General features: G+C 67.9%; 3 protein-coding genes across 5 annotated transcripts in view; all 3 read left to right on the top strand.

Moving 5' to 3' along the window:
* The window catches only part of CPXM1 (carboxypeptidase X, M14 family member 1), a 6566-nt gene extending 3120 nt beyond the window's left edge, over nt 1-3446 (top strand). For both annotated transcript variants that reach the window (XM_085214940.1, XM_085214941.1), the window contains exons 6-14: nt 455-605; nt 682-770; nt 846-969; nt 1044-1240; nt 1310-1489; nt 1906-2203; nt 2271-2410; nt 2704-2806; nt 3042-3446. In XM_085214940.1, the coding sequence (XP_085071066.1) occupies nt 455-605; nt 682-770; nt 846-969; nt 1044-1240; nt 1310-1489; nt 1906-2203; nt 2271-2410; nt 2704-2806; nt 3042-3277 (1518 nt within the window). In that variant the 3' untranslated portion in view covers nt 3278-3446. The remainder of the gene's footprint in view (nt 1-454; nt 606-681; nt 771-845; nt 970-1043; nt 1241-1309; nt 1490-1905; nt 2204-2270; nt 2411-2703; nt 2807-3041) is intronic.
* Nucleotides 3306-5458, top strand: LOC146542050 (putative N-acetyltransferase camello). Its single transcript, XM_085214951.1, has 2 exons — nt 3306-3597; nt 4207-5458. The coding sequence occupies exon 2, from the start codon at nt 4218-4220 to the stop codon at nt 4872-4874; it is 657 nt and encodes a 218-aa protein (XP_085071077.1). The 5' UTR covers nt 3306-3597; nt 4207-4217; the 3' UTR covers nt 4875-5458.
* Nucleotides 5459-5554: 96 nt separating this feature from the next.
* LOC104915740 (N-acetyltransferase 8-like) lies at nt 5555-8495 on the top strand. 2 transcript variants are annotated; one of them, XM_085214955.1, is made up of 2 exons: nt 5555-5711; nt 7745-8494. In XM_085214955.1, exon 2 carries the CDS (start codon nt 7757-7759, stop codon nt 8414-8416), a length of 660 nt encoding a protein of 219 aa, XP_085071081.1. In that variant the 5' UTR covers nt 5555-5711; nt 7745-7756; the 3' UTR covers nt 8417-8494. The 2 variants fall into 2 exon arrangements, with proteins under 2 accessions (XP_085071081.1, XP_085071083.1); XM_085214957.1 differs by lacking the exon at nt 5555-5711 and adding an exon at nt 5808-5909 and having other exon boundaries at nt 7745-8495.
* Nucleotides 8496-8786: the final 291 nt, after the last annotated feature.

The raw sequence follows: 8786 nt of genomic DNA, 5'->3' as shown, positions 1-8786 counted from the left end.
GGACGCACGTGGGAGCTGTGCGGGCGGGTGGGTGCAGGTGGGTCTCCCCACAACCACAGCGTGCGGGAATGTGGGAGAAACGGGGACTGACAGTGGGGTTGGGGTCCCTGGGTCACAGCTGTGCCAGGAGTCGGGGTGAGTCCCATTGCCGGGAGCCGTTTGGGGTCCCCATGCTCATCCCTGGGGGCCCCTGTGCTGCAGGGGGGCACGGAGCAGTGCGATACCCCAGCCCCACGGTTCTGCCCCGCTCGGGTCCCTCAGCGCCGGGCTCAGCCCACTGCCACGTGTCTGCTCCTCATTAGGGGCTGGAACGGGGCCAGGGGAGGACGGGGCCACGCAGCGCAGAGCCCGTAACCCTTTGGTCCCCATTGGTGGCTCTGCCCCATCCCCACATCCCAGCACCCCCGGGTGCCACGCCATGCCCACGCTCACACAGGGGTTGGGACCCCCCCAGGTGTTCCCGGCCAACAAGGACCCTGAGACGCCGGTGCTGAACACACTGCCGTGCCCGGCGGTGGCACGATACATCCGCATCAACCCACAGAGCTGGTTTGAGAACGGCACCATCTGCCTGCGGGCCGAAGTGCTGGGCTGTGCCATGCCAGGTGGGAGCGGGCACGGCACGCGGGGCGGGGGGCTGCTCCGTGCGTCCCTCACCCTGCCCGTGTCCTCACCCCACAGACCCCAACAACATCTACCAGTGGCCCTATGAGCCCGTGCCCACCGACAAGCTGGATTTCCGGCACCACAACTACAAGGAGATGAGGAAGGTGCGTGGGGATCCCCCCAGTGCGTCCCTGCAGGCCTGGGTGCCCCCAGACCCCATGCGAGTGCTTTCCCCGCAGCTGATGAAGAGGGTGAACGAGGAGTGCCCCAACATCACCCGCATCTACAGCATCGGGAAGAGCTACCTGGGCCTCAAGATGTACGTCATGGAGATCTCCGACAACCCGGGGCGGCACGAAGTGGGTACGTCTGTGGGGTGGGATGTGGGGCTGGGTGGGGGGGTCGGGACCCACAGGCAATACGGGCCGTACCCACAGGCGAGCCCGAGTTCCGCTACGTGGCGGGGATGCACGGCAATGAGGTGCTGGGCCGGGAGCTGCTGCTCAACCTGATGGAGTATCTGTGCCGCGAGTTCCGGCGCGGCAATCCCCGCGTGGTGCAGCTGGTCACCGGCACACGCATCCACCTCCTGCCCTCCATGAACCCCGACGGCTACGAGACCGCCTACCGCCTGGTAGGGCCCCAAACCCAAACCCCAGGCACTCATCCCGTTGCCCGCCAGCTGACCCCGCACGCCCCATAGGGGTCGGAGCTGTCGGGCTGGGCCATGGGCCGCTGGACCTATGAGGGCATCGACCTCAACCACAACTTCGCCGACCTCAACACGGCGCTGTGGGACGCTGAGGACAACGACCTGGTGCCCCACCAGTTCCCCAACCACTACATCCCCATCCCTGAGTACTACACCTTCGCCAACGCCACGGTGAGGACACGGCACTTGGGGTGCGGGGATGGTCTGAGGGTCCTGGAGGTGTCCCCACAGTGCGGTGTCACCGCTGGTGTCCCCTGCGGCACAGGGACGAGTTGGGGGTCCCAGCTGTGCCCCCAAGATGCAGTGTTACCACAGGTGGCCCCTGGAGCACTGGGTTGGATTGCTGGTCCCAGCTGTGCCCCAGTGATGCGGTGTCAGACAGGGACCCCTGGGGCACAGGGCTGGGTTGGGGGTCCAGCTGTGCCTCTATGATGCGGTGTCACCACAGGCAGCTCCTAGGAGCGCAGGGGTGGGTTGGGGGGTCCCAGCTGTGCCCTAGTGATGCGATGTCATGGCAGGTGACCCTTGGGGGCACAGGGCTGGGTTGGGGGTCCCAGCTGTGCCGCAATGATACGGTGTCACTGCAGGTGGCCCCAGAGACGCGGGCAGTGATCGACTGGATGCAGCGCTACCCCTTCGTGCTGAGCGCCAACCTGCACGGCGGGGAGCTGGTGGTCACCTACCCCTTTGACATGACCCGCACCTACTGGAAGGCTCAGGAATTGACCCCCACTGCGGACGACGGCGTGTTCCGCTGGTTGGCCACCGTCTACGCCACCTCCAACCTGGCCATGGCCAGCGAGGAGCGGCGCCTCTGCCACTACGACGACTTCATGCGCACCGGCAACATCATCAACGGGGCCAACTGGCACACGGTGCCCGGCAGTGAGTGTGAGGCCGGGGGGGTCCCGCAGCCCCCCGCCCCCCCTGATGCCCCGTTGCCCTCCCTTAGGTATGAATGACTTCAGCTACCTGCACACCAACTGCTTCGAGATCACCGTGGAGCTCTCGTGTGACAAATTCCCCCACGTCTCCGAGCTGCCGACGGAGTGGGAGAACAACCGCGAGTCGCTGCTGCTCTACATGGAGCAGGTGGGGGCTGCAGGGGGTGGCCGGGGGTCCCACGGTGTCCCCCAGGCTTTGCAGCACCTTCCCTGCTCCCTGCTTGGGGCTGGGGCAGCAGGGGGCTGCGGTGGGCGTGTGCTGGAGGTGTGTGTGCTCCGAGGGTTCGTGTGTGCTGGTGTGCCACGGGGCCGTGCCGTGCTGCCAGGCCGTGCCCCAGAGCTTGCATTGGGTCCAAACAGCCCTGGTGCAGCTGAGGGTGCCCCACACGGGTGCTGTGCAGTGTGAGGTGCCCCCCTGACCCCCGGCCCTGTGGTTCCCAGGTGCACCGTGGCATTAAGGGGGTGGTTCGGGATGAAGAGACGGGTGAGGGCATCGCCAACGCCATCATCTCTGTGGATGGCATCAACCATGATGTGCGGACAGGTACAGCGGGACGGAGATGGGGAGGGGGGCAGGGACAGGGACGGGGTGGGGGATGGGAAGGGATGAGGCGGGATGCGATAAATGGGATAGATGGGATCGAAGGACTAGGGATGGAGGAGACGGATGGAGGGGATGGCGAATGGGATGGGATAAACACGGGAGGGGATGGGATGGGATAAATGGGATGGAGACGGAGATGGGGCGTCACCACTGGGTCCCTGCCCTCCCCCCACAGCTGTGGATGGGGATTACTGGCGGCTGCTGAACCCCGGCGAGTACGAGGTGACGGCGCGGGCCGAGGGTTACGAGGCGGCCACACGGCCGTGCCGCGTCTCCTTCGAGAACGTTCCCACGCCCTGCAGCTTCCGCCTGGCGCGGCGGCGTTTGCGGGGCCGGGGCCCGCCGGACCTCCAGCTGCGGCTGCACCGCCACCGCCTGCGCCGCCTCCGCGCCCAGCGCCGCGCGCCCTGAGCCGCCCGGAGCGGGCGTCGAACCCGCGGCCCCGCGCTCCCTCGGGCCCCGCCCCTCCGCGCGACGCGCCTCCCATTGGCCCCGCCCTCTCCCTGACGGCCGACGGCGGCTCCGACTGCGCGGGCCCCGCCCCTCCCCGTGCCCTCCCATTCATTCCCTGCTCACGTGACCCGCGTGCCCGCCTCCCTCGCTCCCCCGCTCGCCGCCCGTTGGCTGTTGGCGGAGGAGGGGCGTGACCGCCGGGAGAGCGGCGGCCAATGGGCAGCGGGAGCCGCAGCGCCGGGCTGGCGATGGTGGAGGGCGGAGGGTGCGGCGAGGCGGTGAGCGGGGGGGGGGGTCGGGGGCGCACGGAGGTGTGGGGTCCGCACGTGGGCGGGAGTGCTTGGAGGGTGGGGGCAGGGCTCGGGGGTGCCCAGGGCCGGTCCGTGGGCGCCAGGAGGTGTGGGGGGCACTGAGGGGTCGGGGCTCTTCAGGGCGCGGGGGCTGCGTGGAGCGTGGGGGGCGGCTGGGGTGCGTGGGGCTCCGTGGGGCACAGGGGGCTCCATGGGGGGTGAGGGCTTAATAGGGCATGGGGACTCCATAGGGGGAGAGGACGGGCGCCATGGGGCACGTGGGCTCCGTAGTGTGGGGGGGTTCCATAAGGTGAGGAGCTTCGTGGGGGCTTTCTGGGGTGTGGGGGCTCTATGGGGCATGAGGGTTTCTAGGGGCCACGGGAGCTCTAGGGGGCGTGGGGGCAATATGGGCCGTGGGGGCTCTATGGGGCATGAGGGTCTCCATGGATACGGGGGCTCCTTGCGCTGGGCAGTGCTGGCACTCCTCCCAGCCCGCGGTACAGCCGTGCCCTCACCCCACGTCACTCAGCATCCGCCCCGCTGCGCACCGCGGGATGGGGAGATGGGGGAAGGGGGGTCTGACGCCTCCCGCCGCAGGGCAGCGCAGCATGGCGGGGTTCCGGATCCGGCCGTACCGCGACGAGGACTACGAGGCGGCGCGGGAGGTTTTCGCCACCGCCATGAGCGAATACGCGCCGGCGCTGTGCCTGCACGTCCTGCGGCAGCCCTGGGTGCTGCTGGTGCTGGGCTGCGCCTTCTGCCTGCTGCTGGCCAGCGCCCGCTCCCTGCTGCTGCCCGTGCTGGCGCTGACGCTGCTGCTGGCGCTGGGCCGCCAGGCGTTGGGCCGCGCGTGGCGCGCCTACATCGAGCGCTGCCTGGGGGCCGACCTGAGCGACATCCGCGGCGCCTACATGGACGAACCCGGCGCCCGCTTCTGGGTGGCGGAGGCGGACGGGCGCGTGGTGGGCACGGTGGGCGTCCGGCCGGCGGGGGAGGCCGGGCTGCTGGCGCTGAAACGGATGGCGGTGCGCAAGGATCACCGCGGCCGGGGCGTCGCGACGGCGCTGGGACGCGCGGCGTTGGGCTTCGCGCGGCAGCAGCGCGGCTGCAGGGCCGTGGTGCTCAACACCATCATGCTGCAGCACGAGGCCAGGGCCCTCTACGAACGCCTGGGATTCCGCCGGCAGAGCCGCTACGTCCTGCCCACCGCCTACGGCCGCCTGGCCAACTGCACCGTCACCACCTACCGCTACGAGCTGCCCTGAGCGGCTGCGGCGCGGAGCCCCGAGTCGGTGCCGCGCCGCGGGGAGGAGGGAACTCCGTGCCCAAAATGCGCCTGTGATGCTTCGTGGGGGTGCGGGGACGGCCGTGCTGTGCGGCTGACGGTGCCCACGGGGACCCTCACGCAACGCGGCTGAGCCGTGCTGGTGACGCCCCTGGGGACGCGGGGATCCCTGTGCCGTGAGGCTGAGCCGTGCGGACGGGGCCCCGCGGGGACCCTCATCCCGTTTGGCTGAGCCATACGAACTGCCCGTGGGATCCTGAAGCCGTGTGGACGATGCCCCGTGGGGACCCTCACACCACACGGCTGAGCCATGCTGGCAATGCCCCGTGGGACACGGGGACCCTCGTGCTGCGTGGTGCCAGGCTGGGGACGTGACCCCCTCCCCACCCCCAGCCCCGCTGCTCCTCAGCCCCGGGGGTTCAGCCTCCCTGGGGGGCCCCGACACCCCCACGCCCCCCAGCTGAGCGGGGACCCACACAGGGACCCCCGGCCGAGTCCCGTCGCCGTGCGGATTTGCGCCTGCCCCCCTTAACGCTGCAATAATTAAAGAGCATCGGAGCGCTGCCCGCGGGATCACAGTGTGTACCTATAACCCCCCCCACTCCTCCCCCCCCTTCCCTGGGCAGTGACGGCCTTTGCTCGTCGGTTTAAAGGTGCTGAGCTCTGCTACGCACGCCGGCCCCGCAGCGCAGCACTCCCGCAGCGGTGGGCAAAGCCTCCGGGGGGCGGACGTGGGCTGGGGAGTTCGCAGCTCCCCGAGGGCTCAACTCCCCCCGCCGCCCGAGCATCGCTCGCCGCTGCCCGGCCCTGCGCTGCGGTAAGGGAAGCGGAGGGGTGCGGGACGGAGCGTGCGGGATCCGGCTGCGGAGCGGCTGCGGGAGGGGGGGAGGGAAAAGGCAGCGGGGGGGCGGTGCGGGACGGCGCTCGGGCTGCGCGGAGCCACGCACACGCCGTGCGGGGCGCACCGGGGGGCGGCGGGGCTGAGGGAAGCGCGGCTCCGTCCGCGGGGTCTCCGGTAGGGCAGCGCCGGGCCCCAGCGGGACCCCGGGGGCCGCGGCATCCCCGGGCTCGGCCCCGTCCGCGGGTCCCGACCTCGGCGCGGGCTCTGAACGCCCCGCGCTGAAGCGGCTCGGCCCCCCCGCGAGCGCAGGCACGGAGCTCAGCGCTTCCCCGTTGCTTTCAGTGCGCGCTGCCTCTCCTGTGACCCTTTGCCCCCGCTGCGGTCCTTCGGTGCCCGCTTCCCTCCCCGTGCCCCTTTGCCCCCGCCGTCACTGCCAGCTCCTGTCTGGGCAGCGCTGCTTCCCCTTCATCCCAGCCCTGCAGCCCTCGGGGCTTTGGGCACCCCGGGCCCTGCTGCCTCCTCCCGTGTCCCAGCCCGGGGATGGCAGGGGGAGCTTCTCCAGAGCCCCCCCGGGAATGGAGACCCGCAGCCCCCTGTCCGCTGCTCCTCCTTCCTGCTCAGGGCCCCGCAGAACGGCTGCAGCTCCAGCCCTGAGCTCACTTGGCTGCTCCAAGTGCTTGGGGTGAGGAGATAGAGAGAGGGGCCCGCAGGATGGGGGCCCAGGATGGCCATTCCAGAGGGCTGTGCTGGTGCTGCTTTGGGAAGAGGGCAATGCTGAGGCCATCTGGAGCCAAGTCTGTTGTAATGGAATGAGGGGAAGTGGTTTCAAACTAAGAGAAGGAAGATTTAGATCGGATAGAAGGAAAAAGTTCCTTACACTGAGGATGGTGAGGCACCGGCACAGGCTGCCCAGAGGTGGTGGTCCACCTTCCATGGTGACATTCAGGTTGGGCTGGGGGCTCTGAGCACTGATGGAGCTGTGGGGGTCCCTGATCATTGCTGGGGGGGTTGGGCCCACAGAATTACGGAACGGCCTGGGTTGGAAGGGACCTCAAAGATGATGAAGCTCCAACCCCCCCCAATGCAGGGCCACCAACCTGCACATCTCACAGCAGCCCAGGCTGCCCAGGGCCCCATCCTTGCTGGCCTCGAACACCTCCAGGGATGGACGGGGATCCACAGCCTCTCTGGGCAGCTGTTCAGCACCTCCCCACTCTCACAGCAAACAACTTCCCCTGACACCCAACTGAAATCTGCCCTCCCTCACCTTCCAACCATTCCTGCTGTTTCTCCCCTTTCCAAGAGCTGATCCCCTCCCGTCTGCAGGCTCCCTTGAGGTCCCGCAGGCTGCACTGAGGTCACCCCGCAGCTTCTCTTCTCCATGCTGAACAGCCCAGCTCCCTCAGCCTGGCTTTGTGGGGAGGTGCTGCAGCCCTGCTCATCTTTGTGGCTCCTCTGCACCCTCCCAACAGCTGTCTGTCTGTCTTGTACTGGGGGCTCCAGACCTGCACACAGCACTGCAGATGAGGCCTCATGAACTCGGAGTAGAAAAGGACCTGATGGCCTTTGAAGGTTTCTTCCAACTCAAACCATCCTTTTGCTTCTATGAAGGTCCCTCCCAGCTCTAACCACAATGTGACTCTATGACAGTCCCAAGTGCTTGAAGTGAGGCACAGGTTGCCCAGAGAGGTGATGGGTGCCCCATCCCTGGTGACATTCAGGTCAGGCTGGAGTGGCTCTGAGCGCCTGATGGAGCTGTGGGTGTCCCTGTTCTTTGTGAGGGGGTTGGACCATCCTTTGACTTCTATGAAGGTCCCTTCCAACTCCAACCATCCTTTGGCTTCTATGAAGGTCTCTTCCAACTCCAACCATCCTTTGGCTTCTATGAAGGACCCTTCCAACTCCAACCATCCTTTGGCTTCTATGAAGGTCCCTTCCAGCTCTAAGCACAATGTGACTCCATGAAGGTTCCCCTCCAACCCCAACCACTCTCTGGTTCTGACCTGCAGGCCCCAGTGCCCATGGCTCCGTACCGCATCCGGCTGTACCGCGACGAGGACTACGATGCCGTGCGCTCCCTGTTTGCCCGTGGCATCATCGAGCACGCCCCGGCCCTGTACCGCCACGTGCTGTGCCTGGCACGGGTGCAGCTGGGGCTGCTGGCCCTGTTCACGGCCGTGCGTGCCGTAGCTGGCAGCTGGCTGCTGGCACTGGCAGCCGTGGCGCTGGCGCTGGCGGCCGCCTGGCCCGTGATACGCTCCTTCAGCTTCTCCTTCGTGACAGAAGCGCTGATCGCCGATCTGCTCGACATCCACGGCTCCTACATGCGGGCGCCCGATTCCCGTTTCTGGGTGGCGGAGGCCGGCGGGGCGGTGGTGGGAATGGTGGGTGCAGCCCCGGCGCAGCGCGGTGAGGCCATGGAGCTGAAGCGGCTGTCGGTCAGCAAGGATCACCGTGGCCGTGGCGTCTCCAAGGCGCTGTGCGGGGAGGTGCTGCGCTTCGCCCGGGCGCAGGGATACAAAGCTGTCGTGCTGTACACCTCCACGGTGCAGCTGGTGGCCCAGCGGCTGTACGAGAGGCAGGGCTTCAGGAAGGTGGCCGAAACCAGCCCGTCTCTGTTCTCCAGCCTCATCTGCTTCTATCTCATCCATTACCGCCTCGAGCTGCCTGGCCGCCGCTAGGGCCTCCCCTGTTCCTGTAGCACCGAGTAATAAACAGAGACTGTGGGAAGGGAGTGATGAGTGTGCCGTGGATGTGCACACGTGTGTCGTGGCTGTGTCCGTGTGTGGCTTCGTGTCTCCACGTGGCTCATGCCCACGCAGTGAGCTCGGCCCAGCATGGCTCCTCCGCAGCCCAGAGTGGGGTCACTGCACTGCAGCCGCGCACAGTTCGGTGCTGGGGGGCTTTTGGGGGCCTGCCGGACCTCGTGCTGTGCCCCCACCGGCACTGCTGTGCTGTGTCAGTGCAGTGTGGGCAGGGGGAGGCGGTTGGTGTGCGGGGCAGGAGGACGAGGAGCAGCGGCTGGAGGTGGATGTGCAGCACCTCACCAAC

Source organism: Meleagris gallopavo, chromosome 35, assembly GCF_905368555.1.
Source record: "Meleagris gallopavo chromosome 35, MGAL_WU_HG_1.1, whole genome shotgun sequence".
Classification (NCBI taxonomy): Eukaryota; Metazoa; Chordata; class Aves; order Galliformes; family Phasianidae; genus Meleagris; species Meleagris gallopavo.
The sequence above is the reverse complement of the archived record's forward strand: the minus strand, read 5'-3'. Positions and strand labels throughout refer to the sequence as shown.

Excerpts from the sequence above, each read along its gene's own strand:
- LOC104915740 (XM_085214957.1), top strand. The coding sequence starts at position 7,757 with ATGGCTCCGTACCGCATCCGGCTGTACCGCGACGAGGACTACGATGCC.
- LOC146542050 (XM_085214951.1), top strand. The coding sequence starts at position 4,218 with ATGGCGGGGTTCCGGATCCGGCCGTACCGCGACGAGGACTACGAGGCG.